Source organism: Saccharomycodes ludwigii, chromosome I (assembly GCF_020623625.1).
Source record: "Saccharomycodes ludwigii strain NBRC 1722 chromosome I, whole genome shotgun sequence".
Lineage (NCBI taxonomy): Eukaryota > Fungi > Ascomycota > Saccharomycetes > Saccharomycodales > Saccharomycodaceae > Saccharomycodes > Saccharomycodes ludwigii.
Genome location: NC_060200.1, coordinates 898,106 through 914,421, shown reverse-complemented (window position 1 = coordinate 914,421; position 16,316 = coordinate 898,106). Strand labels below are relative to the sequence as shown.

Sequence of the window (16,316 nt, the reverse complement as noted above, 5' to 3'; positions counted from 1 at the left end):
CTCAATATGAATATAGATTTAAAAGTTTTACTTATCAATGATTTCTTTAAAGTTTATTTAATTAGTCCAGTGCTACTATTTTTATCCACTATTTGGGTTTTATATACAATAAATACTGCTGCTAGTACTAATATTACTACAAATATCGCTAACAATGACCCAAATCAACAAACATACAAACAAAATGCTACTATTACTTCATTTATAAATGATACAACATCATTAATTTTTGCTACTGGAACTACTATTACGACTAGTACCATTACAATTACCACTACTGCTGCCACTAACATTAATATACCTTCAAATGAAATAAAATCTGTAATTTATGACACATTGGATGAAAAAATTAATGAAATAAATAAGGTAACGATAAAGCAATCGATTTTCCCCATGATTAATTCCAATATAAATGAGTGGATCAATGCTTATAATATTATGGAGAATTATGAGGTGAATGTTTTAACTACTGCTTCTAACAAAATATCTGCATTTCTATACAATAAATCAAAACTTATTAATGATACTGTAGAGGAACTTTTAAACAATGGAGCTATTATTAGCGGAAGCGGAAACACTGATGATAGTGACAATGCCAATTTAACTCTTTTGCAATTCGATTATAACATTTTTAATAACACTATTAATGATATTATATCTCCTTATACTTCCTTCAGCAAATTAAAGCCCAATTTTTGGAACGAATCCATCAATCTTCATAACATCAGCTCAAAATACTTATTTAATTTGAATAGTTCTCAAAATGCCACTTTTAATAGAATGATCAATGAATTTATAACAAGTATTAAACAAGAGTATAATAGCACTGGTAATAATAATCATACAGCATTATCTACAGTGAATAAAAGCAAAAGAGACTATAAAACCACTAGTACTGATTCAACTAAATTCGATTATGAAGATGATAATAAAAACGTTCAAAATAATAATAAAAAAAAGAAAATACTTAGCATAGTGTACACATGCATTTTCATTTCCATATTTGTTATGTCAATTATTGCAAGTTTAATTAGAAATCACTATAAGTATACTAATCAAAATAAATTGGTTCATAAGAAAATAACTAATAATATAGTTCCATTTTTCTTGGAACAGTACAAAAATAATAAAGATGATCATCAGCAAAACATTAGGAATTTTGAATTTAGCTTACAGAACCATTTACCGCAGATGATAATCAATTATATTAATGAATACAATAATGTTTTATTTTTTAACTGTACAAAATTTGGTACTAGACTAGGGACGAGCGATATAGAAGATAAAGCTTATGATAAAAGCGATAGTGTTAATAAAGCTTGTAATTTGTTTAATATTTTCAACAATGGAAAATGGTTATATTACTTATTTTTCATTATTTTAATTGAAAAGTATTTAACGCTAAGTCTGTACCCTAACGAATATAGTATTTTTTCTGACATCAAAGAAGTTGATAAAAGCTCGACACTATCCAAAAGGTCTTTGGTCGAAAATACAAAAGAAATATATGAAACTACTATTGGATCCACTAAGAATGAAACTTTTCTAAATAGATTAGGTTCAATTTGCAGTGGCATAAATGATTTTCAAGAAGAAATCAATAAAAATTTACAAGATTCAATGAGGTATAATTTAATCAATGATCAAGGTAACAGTAATTACAGTGGTTCCATACTTGAATATATCAACGACATTGAGCATATTTATAACGAAAAATATAGCGATAGCGTGTTATTGTTTAATGAATTAAATGGAACCAATATTTTTTTGGAAGAGCAAAATAAGGCTACACAAGGATATTATAATTATGTCTTTGAACTTATTAACTTAGAGTTTAATGAAAAGATTATGGCAAAGATAATCAATAGCACTGTTGCTGATGAAGCATTTTCAGCAATTATAACTAAACGTGACAAAAACAACATTCTGTCAATGGAAGAAAACAAAGAAGACAATGTACCGACGGATAAGGTAAAAAATATTATAATGAATTGTTTTAATTATACATTGTTGGGCCTTTTAGGTATAATAATTATTCATCATATTGTACATGCTATTAATTTTCAATATTAAAACATAGAGATAATTTTTGTGCTTGAAAGTTTATATTATTTTAAAAATTTGTATAATTTTTATAGTAATTGATATTGGCGGCAATATTTTATTGTTAAAATTAGTTTTGGCTTCGCGCTAAAAATGGTAAGACGTCACTGGCGCTTGTTTTTTTTTTTTTTCATCTGTCTTTCAAGCTTACCCGGATAAATATGAAACAATTTTCCTATTATTTTTTTTTTTTACGAAAAATACATTACGAAAAATACAAACTGCACGTGTTTTTTTCTCTTTTTTTTTTTTTTGTTATTAAATGGCATGTTACAAAAATAACAGCTTATTTTTTTTTTCTGTCTAAAATCTTTTTTAAAAAAAAAGGAGTTTAGCAGAGTGGGCCGAGGGTGTTTAGACAGGCATAAAGAAATATATCTAACTCATTTGACAAATCCTTTAAATAACTTAAAATTATCAGCAAAAGTTCAACAAACAGAAAAGTACAAAAAAAGAAGAAAAAAAAAAAAAATAAAAATAAAAAAAAAAAAAGAAGAAAAAGAAAAGGAAAAAGAAAAAAAAAAAAAAAAAAGCAAAACCAAAAAAGAAAAAAATTTTTTTTTTAACTTTATTTTTATTTGTATTTTAGAAAGCATATTGCAAATTACATTTAAAAATTCAATACAAAGATACCTTCTAATTACATTTTGTTCATTTCACAGGTTTATAACTCCTCGTATAACACCTTTCCCTAGAGAGAGAGAGAAAAAAAAAAAAAGGTTGCTAAAGAGTTATAACTACTTTACTAATTAAAATAATAAAATAAAAACCTTATTATTATTTCTATAATAAAACAAAACCCCCCCTCAACGGAGAGCTTAACTATTTTATCTCATAATTTTCAAATTTTTTAGGTTTTTTTTTTCAAAATTTGGTACTAGAACATATTATGGCTCACAGAAAACTTCAGCAGGAAATCGATCGTGTTTTCAAGAAGATAACGGAGGGTTTAGAAGTCTTTGATAGTTATTACGAAAGACATGAACAATGCACGAATAATCCGTCTCAAAAAGAAAAATTAGAAAGTGATTTAAAGAGAGAAGTTAAAAAATTGCAAAGGTTGCGAGAGCAAATTAAATCATGGCAATCTACTCCGGAAGTCAAGGATAAAGATTCTCTTTTAACTTATAGACGAAATGTGGAAGTTGCAATGGAAAAGTATAAGGCAGTAGAAAAAGGATCAAAAGAAAAGGCTTATTCAAACATAAGTCTTAAAAAATCAGAAGTTTTGGATCCACAGCAGCAGGCAATCAAGGATTGCAGTGATTATCTTTCTCAATCAATTGAAGAATTAGATAGACAGTTTGATGCTGCTCAGTTAGATATTGATAAATTAAAACTTTTACAAAAAAAAAGGAAAACTGCCTCTGCAAGCAACGAGGAGGAAATAGAACATTTAACTCTATTACAAACCAGGTACAAATGGCATCAAGAGAAATTGGAAATTGCACTTAGACTAGTGGCTAATGAAGAGTTGGATCCGGAACTTATCAGGAACATTGAAGATGATTTATGTTATTATTTGGAAACTAATCGTAATGCTGATTTCGTAGAGGATGATTCTATTTACGATGCCTTGGATTTAGACTCTAATGAATTTATTGCTGCAGAAGTTCGTGCCGCTTTTGAAAACCAACAGCGTTCTGGTACTTCTGCATCTGGCATTAATCCAGATGAAGGTGATCAAGGCATTGGTAGTCATACAAATGGTGATGGTGAAAATGGCGATATTCGCACAGAACCTCTGGATATGAGTAAATTATCAAAAAAAGAACAAAGAAAACTTCTCAGAGAACAAAAACAAGCTGCTAAATTGGCTGCTAAAGCTGCCGCAAAGGCTGCTGAACAGTCTGTGCAAATAACAGTCACCGAAAAATCAGTACGTGAACATTCCACAACACCATCTCCTCTATCCAAAGCAGCAACTAGCATTCGCAGTGACGATATATCGGAGGATACTACAGGCAACAAGGATAAATCAATATTTTCTAAGCTTAAAAAAAAGAATGTGCTCAATGAAGATAGTAGTAGACAAGAAGTAGCAGCAACTGGAATTAGACCCTCTACATCCTCCACAGTTACCTCGAAACAGCAAACACCAATTACTTCTAAACCTTCAACAGCGCAAACTCAGTTATCATCACGTTCAGTATCGCCGGAAACATCACAAGGCCATCAGTATATCCACCAAACACTAAATGGTCTAACGACAACAAGTACTTTGAAACCCGCTCCTCCCAAGTCAACAGGTGAATTGAAATGGGCAGCAGCAGCAGCTCAGGCTGTTCATAAGGATTCTATTAAACCACCAGCAACAACATTGATTAGTCTTAGTAATGATAGCGGTAGTACCATAAGCAATGCAAGTAGTAGTAATGTTAATAGTAGTAGTACCACAACGGCTGCTTCTAAAGTCAATACTCCAAAATCAAAAAATAATACGCCATCTCTATCATCCATATCCATGAACAATAATTTATCCTTTTCCTCCTCTAACCCACTGATTGATATAATCAATAATCAAAAAACCAATAATATCGTGAAACAACAAGAAGCTACCACTAATATTTCCAACGAAACTGTACCGGAAGAATTAATTGTTGATGATTATGAATCTGAACCTAGTGATGATGAACTAGATATTGACAAACAGCAAATAGCGTCGATGACTCTGGAGGAAAGTAGACAAAGATTTTTGGTATCACAACATTTGCAAACGGAACTATTGAAGCCAGTTAACATCGATTTAATCAAGTTGCCCGCTGGTTTACAAGATATGGTCATGTCCAATTTTGTTTACTCAAACAAGCTTGTACCACGTGATTACCTAAGAACATGTATAAACGAATGCGCCATTTCCAGATTGAGTGCTTTACCCTCAAATGTGAAGCCACCTAATGCACCAATGGATATTATAAGATCGATACAACAGTGGGATGAAGCTCGTTTAAGTGTTCCCTTTTTTTCTGAAAATCCTGATTCCAATACTGTTAATATTTCAAAAGATGTGCTACTGACATTTCACGAATTGGATACTTTTTCGTTGTTTTATGCCTACTATTTTGCTCTAACACCTTTAGAAAATAAAATTGCTGAGATTTTGTTGACGGAGCGTCAGTGGAAATGTAACATAGCTGGTGATACTTGGTTTTTGAGTTTGGGTGATGCCAAATTTAGTAATGAAATGTATGAAATCAGGGATTTTAAAATATTCAAATGTGATGATTGGACCTGTGTGGACAAAGTTAATTTTAAATTAGATTATTCTGTTTTAGCGCACCCTCAACAGCAGCCAAACGTTAATATTAACAATATTCATACTGCCAATATACCAGGTAATACCTCCAACAACACTAATTTAGATGCTGTATTATCACCAAAGGTACATAATATTGAACGTAGTATGAGTAATGGTCAAACTTTATTACAGCACTTGAAAGGTGGTTTATTATGAATATATATATATATATATATATATATATAAAGAAATAAAAGTAAAAATGTAATATTTTATTGTTATTGAGTGTAGGTCTACAATGATGATTTTAAATTATATATATTTTATTAGCTTTCTGCTTTTTTTTTTTTTTTTTTTTTTTTTTTTTTTCTTTCATGAATAACTATCTTTGTATAGAAAAACCCATGATAAGTTACACTTGGTGGGACTGAATTTCAATTATATGCAATATATATGTATATAACATATCAATGTAAAACAAGATTATTGACTTAAAAAAAAAAGAAACAGATAATATGTATTTGAATAATTATAAAAACCATGCCCTTCTAGGGAACAACAACAATAACAACAAAAAAAAAAAAAAAAAAAAAAAAAAAATTGACCATAGAAAGTTGAAAACCAATCAGACGTTAGCATTTTTTCACTATTATTTTAAGCAAGAACACCCTTAGCTAACTTAGTAATGTTAGAACCCGATTCATTTTTTTCTAACGTTTACTCTTCTGGGCTCAAAATCGTAACAGGATCATTACCGCTAGCAATATTGCATTGGTGCATTAATCTTTTTTCACCTTCATCGAATTGGCCAGTAACACTATGCCAAACACCTCTATTAAAAAAGATACATAGGTCACCTTTGTCCCAAGAATGAGCATAAACATGTTGAGGATCAATAGCAGGTCTCATCAATTTATGAGCTTTTTTCCTGGCCTCTTCTAACTCCAAAACACTACCATCTGGTAAAATTAATTGGTAAATACAACACCCATGTACTTGTAAATGCTGTTTCTTAGTAACAGGGTTAGTCCAAACTAGCGGCAATTTCTTAACATATTTTTCTTCCCATTCTGGTAATTTATCAAGTGCCATTTCCTTACCCTCGCTCACCATAGTTAACCCATCTGCAGTTGCACCAGCAGGGGAAATAAAGATATATGGATGAGGCGCGTAAACTACAGTAGAATGCAAAGCTAACTCTTTATCTTCATCAGACAGCAAATCAAATGCATTGGCACCAGAAACAAAACAGGTGGCACCTTGAGTCAAGTTCAATTCATCACCATTATCTTCATAAACAATTTTTTGCAATCTGTTATGTGGTGGAACATGAATTCCCAATAAAGTAGTACATACTGGTGGACTCAACTTGTACAATGCTGAATCAATATGCCATCTATAATATCTAGTCAATTCCAAATCGTCATTGGAGGCGTCTTTAGCGCCAGTATTTTTATTGAAACATTTTTCCTCTGGCAATGGATCCTTATGAAAGGTAAAATGTGTTGGGTGAGTTAAAGTAATTTCATCAAGACCATAATGACCAGGAGGGAAAGTCCCTTGGCCCAATACTTGAACTTGTGGCTGATCTGGAATAGCAGTACCGTCTTTTCTTAAAACAGATTGAGCGTGCCTAAATTCTTTGCCATGTCCATAGGATTTACCAGTTTGATCACAACTTGAATCGAACATAGTGGTTAATTTCCATTGTGATTTTGGAGTTAAATTTTCCATACCTGGGATTACCAAAACTAAATGTGTTAATAAAGCATTGTATAGTGTTTGAAAATCTTCTTCGTTTAAGGTACTTGGGTCAGTACAACCCTCTGGTAAAGTGACTTTAGCACCCAATGGTTTATTTTCTAATGGAGTAATTTTAACGGGCATATTTTTTGTTTTTGTTTGATGATGTAGAATATTTGATCTAGTTTTGTTTTTTGTTTTATTGTGTTTTATTTTATTTATTTATTTATTTATTTATTTCTTTCTTTCTTTGAAATTAAAAGGAAAAAGATCCAACTGAGTATCACTTATATACTTTTTTTTTTTTTTTTTTTTTTACCTTCTTTTCTTTCATTTATTTAATATTCAATGTCATGATTATGATGCTTGACTAGTTAGATCAATCAGCTTTACTAGCAATTGTTATTAAGGCCAATAACATCATGATAAGGTTATTCAAGCGATTATTCTAGTTATCTATTCAATGGTAGGCTATCTTTTCTACGTTAGTTTCTATTTCTAATATTTTTTTGTGTGCATTTATCTTTTATCTTTTTTTTTTCCAGTCTTCGGATCGTTCCAGGTCTATCGGCAATTGTGCTGTTATTGCTGCAAGAGCGACAAAAAAAAAAAAAAAAAAAAAATTATCACGGTGATTTTATTGTTTTAAGCGGTAGGAAAGCAAAAGAAGGAGAGTTGCGATTACGGCAATTCCGAAAAACATTATTCTTCACATAATATTCGGCTGTTCCGAACAGAATTTATTTACTCCGGAATATATTTTTTTTTTTTTATACAAATAAGGCTTATATAACGATGGTTAAAAGGAGGTTACCGAGCGGTTAAGCTATCCACATTAAAAACAGCATTATATTGAAACCACCGTTATCATCATCAAAGTAAGAGGAATGGTAAATCGCGTATATTATAACGTACTTGAGTAACTGATTCTTACTACTTGTTTTATTTAATTTCACCTTATTGATATATATATCTATATATATATACATTTTTTTTCGGGATACGAAGGAAAAAAAAAAAGAAAATTATCGGCTTTTTCTATTAAACTCCAGATGAACCATACTGAGTAGCCCACTTTTCATAATCTGCTAACCCAGCGGTAGAAACTGACGGCTTGATATATTGCAAACTTTTAACAAAATCACCCAGTTTAACGGCTCTAATGTTTTCAGTTGGTGTACTCAATAATTTTTCTCCCAATTCTCTTAAAGGACCCATGGCTGCATCCTTACATAAGGAGGTTATATCACTGCCGGAAAAACATTTAGTCAATTGGACTAATTTTTCAAAATCTTGTTCCTCCAATGTGTTATTTTGAGCAGACATTAACTTTTTTAGTTGTAATAATCTAGTTTCATCTTCAGGTAGCGGGATATATTGTCTTCGCACAAACCTACGTCTGGCCGCTTCATCTATGGACCAAGGCAAATTAGTAGCCGCCAACACCAAAACCCTATCATCCACTGGTTTTTGCTGAAACGCAGTCTTACTTGGAATTTGTGTTTGTTCAGTTAGATTATTGTTACTATTCTCATTGTGACCAGTATTATTTGTTGTTGCTGAAGACAAGGATGACCACTGAACTAAAAATTCGTTCTTAATTCTTCTACTGCTTTCATTTTCCCCCTCGTTGTTCCTAGCTCCCATTATACTATCTATTTCATCAACAAATATAATGCTAGGTGATAATTTCTTGGCAATGGCAAATAAAGCACGAACCAACTTTTCACTTTCGCCCAAGTATTTGGAAGTCAAACTACTGGCACTGATACTGAAAAAAGTGGATTGTGATTCAGTAGCCACTGCTCTAGCTAACATCGTTTTACCAGTACCTGGTGGGCCAAACAATAACATACCTCTTATTGGTTCTCTCAACCCTCTAAATAAATCAGGCCTCAAAAATGGATACACCACTGCTTCTTTTAATGAACTCTTAGCGGTTTCTAGTCCAGCTATGTCTTCCCAATGGACTTCATCTCCAGACACAACAATTTCCGCAAAAATTTGCCGTGCTGCATTTTTATCTACTCCAGGTATGCTGTTAATTATTTCCTCCTCTAGAATATTTTTTAAATCATTCTTGCTTATTTCGGGTTCTCTTTCATCCTGTCCTATTGGCGAGTTTGCATTGATATCTCCATTGAAACCACTAAAGGTGTCAAATTGACTTTGATCTACAGTCGTCTTTTTAGAGAATTGTTTCTTGGCCACGGGTCGTCTATTGACACTACTGCCGTCATTATAGACTGCAGGGGAAGATGATTTTGAAACTGCAGATTTTGTCTTTTTTTTAATTGTAGCGGGTGAAGAGTTTACCTTTCTAATCACTCTTCTACCCCCGCCAGGTTTTATATTATCGCAGCTATTATTATTAGTATTCACCGATACTTTTTTGCCATATCCATTATATTTCTTACCCCCCACTGAATTTACCAAAGAACTTGTACTATGTGCTTTTGGTTTAGATGTTCTATAATTACGTAACTCTTTAACATTTGGTGTACTATTACTATTTTGAGAAGCAATAGGGTTTTTAACTGACAACTGATAATTGCTAGCTACTGAAGATTTAGCAATCGGTTTACCATTACTATTCGTACAGCTTTTTGACATTTCTTGTTTAAGAAAAGATGGCCTTGGCTTCCAGTTTGGACTGTTACTACCAATAACTTTTGGTTTCTGTGATTTGGAAACAATGGATGGAGATGGAGATGGAGATGAAGATGCTGACGGACTAGATTTTCTCATGGAAGGAATCTCAGTGTTACCACTGTCATTCTGAATTAACCTCAATTCTGGGGGAATCAACGTTGGTATCGGAGGTGGTAATAGGGGAATATCCTTTCCATTTTTAACTTCGTTATTATCGTTGGCAGTTTTATTATCTGTAAAGGTAAAATTCTCTGTTGCAGAGTTGTTTAAAATTGATCTGTCTAACAAAGTGACGAGATCCTCAATTTCTTGATGTTGCTTCTCAGTATCTTCTTTGTAATTATAATAATCATTTATTTCAAAAGCACTTTTATCTTGAACACCTTTCTCTTCAGCTTGACAAACAGAAAATTCATCTTCACTATCATCATCTGATGTCAAATCAATCAGTTCCAAACCTTCATGCCGCTGAATATCAAACCCAGGCTCTGTTGTTGAAAATATTTCTTGTTTCATCGCAGGGGGAGGGCTAAGTCGCGCTTTCATTTTTTCTTCTTTTAGGTATGTAAAGGAATCAGTTTTGGTGTTATCAATACTGTTACTATTATCATTATTATTGCTATTACTATTATTATTATTATGCTTTATAAATGGTGGTGCTGATGTATCTTTAGTTGAGTTATCATTAGGCGTTGGTATTGTAGAAGCGCTACTATTGTTACTATTGTAGATATAAGATGTCGATTTTTGTTGTTGATGAGGATCTCTTAATGTTCTTAACAATCTACCTGATTCATGATGATGATAATTATGAGGTCTCTTATTTCTACAGGGGGATGGCGAATGATATTTTTTATAAGTAGAAAAGTATGGGCTTTGTGTCTGTTTGGAATTGTTAATATGATTATTATTATTTTCGGTGGATTCATCTCCTTGTCCTTGTTTCTCCTCTAATTTCGTTTTGCAATACTCAATATTTTCCATACATTTCATGTGAAAATTACGAACACCATTCATCAAACTCGATTCGTCCTGATTATATAGTTCAGGATGTGGATATTTCTTTTCCATTTGTTGCAATTCATAAAGAATAAGTGTGTTTAGTGACTTCCACCCAAAAAGGGCATTATTGAAATCACCATCTTCGGTTAATTTTCTGTAATATATTGTTTGATGCGCTGTTCTGTTATATAATTCAGTCAAGTCAGTTAACGGCTGTAGTGGTTTTCTCCTTAACCTCGAAAATTTGGATAGAACACTGAAGGAATTATTTTGATGATCCATCGTTATTCTATTAAACAAACAAACAAAAAAAAAAAAAAAAAAAAAAAGCAACTATTTTTAAATTCTTTTCTCTGTGCCCTTTATGTGTAGAAGGGAAGGTATGTGTGTTTAAGAAGCACAAGGTTGAAACCAATAGAACTAAAAAAATGAAAAGAAAGATCTATAAAATCTATCAAACGAGTAGATATGAATTAAAAAAACTTTAAATGGTAAATATGTGTTAAAAAAAAAAAAAAAACAAAAAAAAGAAAAGTTGCTTTTAATATATATATATATTTTCCTTTGGAATGTAAACTTCTAATTCATTAGTCGTTTCAAAGTTTATATATAATTTTAAATAAAATATATAAAAGTCAGGTAATGTGGTTTGTTAGTGATTTCGCCGTTCGATGTAAAACAAAAACCTGGCTTTAAAAAAAAAAAAAAAAAAAAAATACAAAAAGAATCAAAAAAGCGAAAAAAAAAAAAAAAAAACAAAAAAGGAGAAAAGGATTAAATTCAAAAAAAAAAAAAAAAAAAAAAATAGTAAGTTACACAAAATTTTCTGAGCCGCAGCTCCCCCCGCATAACGATTACTCAAAAAGACATATATATATATATATATATATATATAGATAAAATTTATGTTAAAATACATATAAATCATACCACAATCAATAGTGATACAAAGAACCCAGCTAAAATCAACGATATTTTGCTTATCCACCAAATATGCTGGACGGTGAACGGACAAACAGTATAATACCACTGCCAATTTTCACCATCAAAATGACCAGTAACTAACCCAGTGTTACCACCATAATGACCCATCATAGATTTGACAGTAACCTCTTTAATATGATAGTCACTTTTGGGATCAATTTCCTTCTCACAAGTCCATCTGACAGATGCTATGTTTTCAGGGTCATCTCTCTTCTTGCTTCTGTACATGTTATAATATGTTTCACAACCTTCGTGATCATGGCCAGTTAATATAATGCCGGGCTTACCATTATGAAAAACTAAATTTAACAATTTATCTGTTGTTTCCTGACTTAGATGATTTTGTGATCTCAATAATCCACTTTTATAGGGCTCATCTTCGTATTCATTGGGATAATATTTAAAAAATGGACCATCTACACACAACCCTTCTTTCTTAGCCAGTGGAATATGCGTTAATAATATGGTGGAACCATTAAAATTTCTTTCAAAAACTTGATATAGGAATTCCCATGTGATATCCCTGAAAGTATCCTCCAATGGAGGACCATCCAATAACATTGAATTCACAGAAACAATTCTCCAAGGATGGTCCGTCTGTTTTTCATATTCAATGTAAAAATTGTCATGCCCAAAAATGTCGTGCCATCTAGACATATGCTGCCATGTTGCATCACCACCATAACCGATATCATGATTACCGGTCATATTAAGAAATAAAAACGTATCGTTTTCATTCCATTTATAAACATTTTCATAACCAAACTTGAAATGATCTACAAGAGTGTCCTCAGCATCAATTAGGTGGTTTTTTTGCGTTAAAAAGATATTTTTAGCAAACTTATCCCAGTCCGTTTTATAATGCCCCTCCTCATCATGTTCTTTTGATACCAACATTTTTAACTCGTCTACTTTATTAGTAATTGAGTTTGGAAATAACCTTTTAACATATCTCATTGTTCTCTTATAGAATTCATAATCTCCAATCCACTGACTTGAAAATAAATCTCCCATGACCACCACATGTGATGGTCTCAACCTTTTGGTCATTGTAGCATATATGTGGCCTAAATAATAATCGTTCCCAAACATATCTAATCTACTTCTATATTTTGTACTTGGCCACACACCGTTAATTTGTGGATCACCAAAGGCTAACAAGTGGATATCTTCTCTTTTACCACTTTTGTCCTTTATTCCATTACCTAAATTGGCATCAGAAGGTTGAAAATAATGTTTGTTTATATCTTGAATTAGTTTATTGAAAGTGAACGAAATCCTATCATAGGTAGTATTAAAATGTTGTGGAGCTTTACATTTTTCTGAATTGTAATTTGGTTCCCACCATGAACAGGCAATTGGCGATAAAGAGGGATATAAATGAATATAGATGTTTGTAAATAGTGCTAAAAGGATATTTATTACAGCTATTATTTTTAAAAACTTTTTACATGCCATAATTTATTATTATTAATATTAATGGATTAACTGTATTGCGCACCCTTTGTTGTGTTTTGCAACTGACACTTTTCTTATCTAAATATCCCAGTTTTACTTATGTTGGGGGGGAGGGAAATAATACAGGCTTGAAAAAAAAATTATCTTAATATGAGAAAGAAAAAGTTGGGAAAAAAAAAAGAAAAAAAAATAAAAGCTTAAACCTTTTTACAGAGAAATTTTATGCTTTGTTTCTCCAATCCCGCTTACCCGCCTACTAGATGATGAAATTTGTTTACAGCGCTAGTCACGTGCGGTATTAATGATCGGCAAAGATAAATTGAAAAGGATTTCTCGGTATTAAAAAAGAAAAAAGAAAAAAAAAAAAACCTTTATAATAACTAATATTAGGCGGAAATTAATAAAATTCGAGTAAATAAACAAAATAGTACAAACAGGCTAAGCCCATCAATAATAACAGTAGTAATAAAAGAGTTTTTCAGTCGAACGCTTTTAAAAATATATATATAAAACAAAAAAAAAAATGCATAGTTAGTACCAATAATACAGTACCGATAGTCTTCCTCTGGTATTACATCCCTTCGTCAGCAATATAAAAAATATTCATATTAATAATATATATACATTTTTTCTTAAAAAAAAAAAAAAAAAAAAGAAAAAAAAAAGAAAAAAAAAAGAAAAAAAAAAATAAAATTAAAAGATTATTCCGACATCTTCAAGTGAAATAAATGAAAAAAAGTACCATTTTATTCATTTGTCCTTTCTTAAATTTACTCATACATTAATAGACGCGCTCCCTTCTTTTTGTGGTGCAACGTATTGTCTCTTGTGATATTTCTTTTGTTTTTTAGCATCATTAATAATTTCTTCAAAAACACGGGCATCTTCAGCTTCTTCCGGCGACCTTTGTGCACTACCAAATTTATCAGCAAAATGTAATAATGCATGTGCTCTATTTAATCTTTCCTTTTTGGACACAGTTTTATCCTTTAAAAGATTTTCACAAACTTGTTTTAGTTTTATTTGGGTTTCAAACTTGGACATAACCCAAGCAGTATTTAAAACTTTACCCATGATGAATTTTTCCATATCAGCACGTTCATAGGCATCTAAATTTCCTTCTTCAATATTAGCTACATTTTGCATGGCACTTTGTGCTTCAGTGGCTGTAGATAAAATATTCCAAACATTTTTAGCATCATCCTTCTTATCTTTCATACCTGTATAAATTTTACTGAAACCAAAAGTCTTTGAAGACTTAATATAGTTATTTGCTCTTGTTTTATAAATCTTGGCCATCAAGTGTAAAATTTCTAAGCCGAAGCTTTCTAATTTTAATTCTTCAATTTCTTTGTCTAATTTATAATCAAAATCCTTAACAGTGCCTGTTTTTACAGAAATTTCATATTCCTCGATTTTATTCTTTAAGTGAGCGGTTAATTCATCGACTTGTTTTTTTAATTCTTCTCTTCTTTTACGTTCCATCTCTCTCAACTGCTCTTTTTGTCTTGTTTTACTTGCGTTTTCATCGTGTTTAACAATATCACCTGCTTTCCCGGTACCATCGGCAACGCTAGAATCAGATTTTAAGTTCCCATTTTCATCAACCATAGAAGATGCGTCGTCTAAATCCTTTAACAAGCTTAATTCACCGATCCAATCTTTGAAACCTTCACCACCAAATATATTGGTGAAGAACTCAGTAGCATCTTCAAAACCCTCCTGAGGAATGGCATCATCTTTACCAAATTCGTCATATCTTTTTCTCAAATCAGGGTCACTTAACACTTGATATGCTTCACTGACTTTTTGAAATTTGGTTTGAGCATCTGGATCATCCGGGTGTTTATCTGGATGAGTTAACATTGCCATTTTTCTATAAGCCTTTTTGATTTCCACGGGCGTGGCATCTGGGGATATATTTAAAGTGTCATAATATTCTGTATCTTTGACCATTTGCCCTTGTTTTTTTTTGTTGTTGTTGTTGTTGTTGTTGTTGTTGTTGTTGTTGTTGTTATTATTGCGTGTGATCTAACCTGTGAGTATGCTTCCTTTATAACCTGTAAAGAGTTTGAAATTGTCCTTCGTCTTTACTAAAAAAAACAAAAATGAAAGGTGAGTGGATACAATAGGGTTTTATCTTTCCTTTTATCTTTCCTTTTTTTCTTTTTGGCTTGCGAGTTGAAGAAGAATAACAAAACAAACAAAGGTTTTTCTTTCATGTTCTATGGAAAAAATTTTTTAGAAAAAAAGGAAATAAAAAAAAAAAAATAAAACGGGGAAAAATTTTGTTTAAAAAAAAAAAAAAAATTTTTTTTTCTGACCAAATTCAAAATTAGTATCAGAATTTCCAAATTGGGAAATTTTTGCAATCATTAAAAGATGGCAAATTCAACCAGGAAAGGGAAAAAGTGTCCAAATAAAATGAAACATAATATTGATTTAACTAACATATATAACCCCATACATAGTTAGATAAGAAAAGTAAAAAAGAAAAAAAAAAAAAAAAAAAAAAAGTTTTAAGACAAAAAGGAGCAGAAAGCATTATCATTGATTTGCCCTTAAAATATGCTCAATTTAATCACCAAATTAGACTAATTTCTTTAACAAAGACATTGTGAAGTTACCTATGTCATTGCTAAATTTTTCGGAAAACGAATTAGATAGATTCATTCCTAGTTCTACAAACATTTTTTGCTGGTTAGGTAAATTTTTTAAAATGTAATGATATAAATCTCGAAATAATAATTTAATGTTATTCTCATCTTTATTTATAATTTTTTGGAAATTTGGAATATCTCTAAAAACAAAGTTTTCCCATCCGCTTATGTAAATGTAAAAAAATAACAATAACACTTGGATCCTAATAGTCCATTTAATCATTTTAATTAAATTTTGAATAAGCAGTTTGTAAAGAATAATACTAACTATGCTAATTGTAAACAGTTGAGCAATGTTTGGGTACGTTTGCGCAAGTCTGATAATATTTGGAATCAATACTAATAGTGATTTATTGATAAGGTTTAGTATGGAAGCTATGAGATCATAAGCTGTTGATTCGACATATTGATTGACATTCATTATTGATTATATATTATATTAGTACTTTACGATGGTTTTTTTGGGGGTTTTTTAT

General features: G+C 31.1%; 7 protein-coding genes across 7 annotated transcripts; 2 read left to right on the top strand and 5 right to left on the bottom strand.

Annotated features, from left to right (window-relative positions):
• Positions 1–6: 6 nt before the first annotated feature.
• On the top strand, positions 7–2,073 carry PRM2 (pheromone-regulated protein PRM2; the record flags this gene model as incomplete). Its single annotated transcript, XM_046076709.1, has 1 exon — positions 7–2,073. One exon carries the CDS (start codon positions 7–9, stop codon positions 2,071–2,073), a length of 2,067 nt encoding a protein of 688 aa, XP_045936717.1.
• A 919-nt stretch (positions 2,074–2,992) lies between these two features.
• NOT3 (CCR4-NOT core subunit NOT3) lies at positions 2,993–5,557 on the top strand (the record flags this gene model as incomplete). The annotated part of the gene is made up of 1 exon (XM_046078582.1): positions 2,993–5,557. One exon carries the CDS (start codon positions 2,993–2,995, stop codon positions 5,555–5,557), a length of 2,565 nt encoding a protein of 854 aa, XP_045936716.1.
• A 501-nt stretch (positions 5,558–6,058) lies between these two features.
• On the bottom strand, positions 6,059–7,228 carry SCDLUD_000378 (TauD/TfdA dioxygenase family protein; the record flags this gene model as incomplete). The annotated part of the gene is made up of 1 exon (XM_046076710.1): positions 6,059–7,228. The coding sequence occupies one exon, from the start codon at positions 7,226–7,228 to the stop codon at positions 6,059–6,061; it is 1,170 nt and encodes a 389-aa protein (XP_045936715.1).
• An 897-nt stretch (positions 7,229–8,125) lies between these two features.
• Positions 8,126–11,020, bottom strand: SAP1 (putative AAA family ATPase SAP1; the record flags this gene model as incomplete). Its single annotated transcript, XM_046078583.1, has 1 exon — positions 8,126–11,020. One exon carries the CDS (start codon positions 11,018–11,020, stop codon positions 8,126–8,128), a length of 2,895 nt encoding a protein of 964 aa, XP_045936714.1.
• Positions 11,021–11,662: 642 nt separating this feature from the next.
• Positions 11,663–13,180, bottom strand: TED1 (Ted1p; the record flags this gene model as incomplete). The annotated part of the gene is made up of 1 exon (XM_046078584.1): positions 11,663–13,180. One exon carries the CDS (start codon positions 13,178–13,180, stop codon positions 11,663–11,665), a length of 1,518 nt encoding a protein of 505 aa, XP_045936713.1.
• Positions 13,181–13,954: 774 nt separating this feature from the next.
• On the bottom strand, positions 13,955–15,136 carry CAJ1 (Caj1p; the record flags this gene model as incomplete). The annotated part of the gene is made up of 1 exon (XM_046078585.1): positions 13,955–15,136. The coding sequence occupies one exon, from the start codon at positions 15,134–15,136 to the stop codon at positions 13,955–13,957; it is 1,182 nt and encodes a 393-aa protein (XP_045936712.1).
• Positions 15,137–15,769: 633 nt separating this feature from the next.
• On the bottom strand, positions 15,770–16,261 carry SCDLUD_000374 (uncharacterized protein; the record flags this gene model as incomplete). Its single annotated transcript, XM_046081378.1, has 1 exon — positions 15,770–16,261. The coding sequence occupies one exon, from the start codon at positions 16,259–16,261 to the stop codon at positions 15,770–15,772; it is 492 nt and encodes a 163-aa protein (XP_045936711.1).
• Positions 16,262–16,316: the final 55 nt, after the last annotated feature.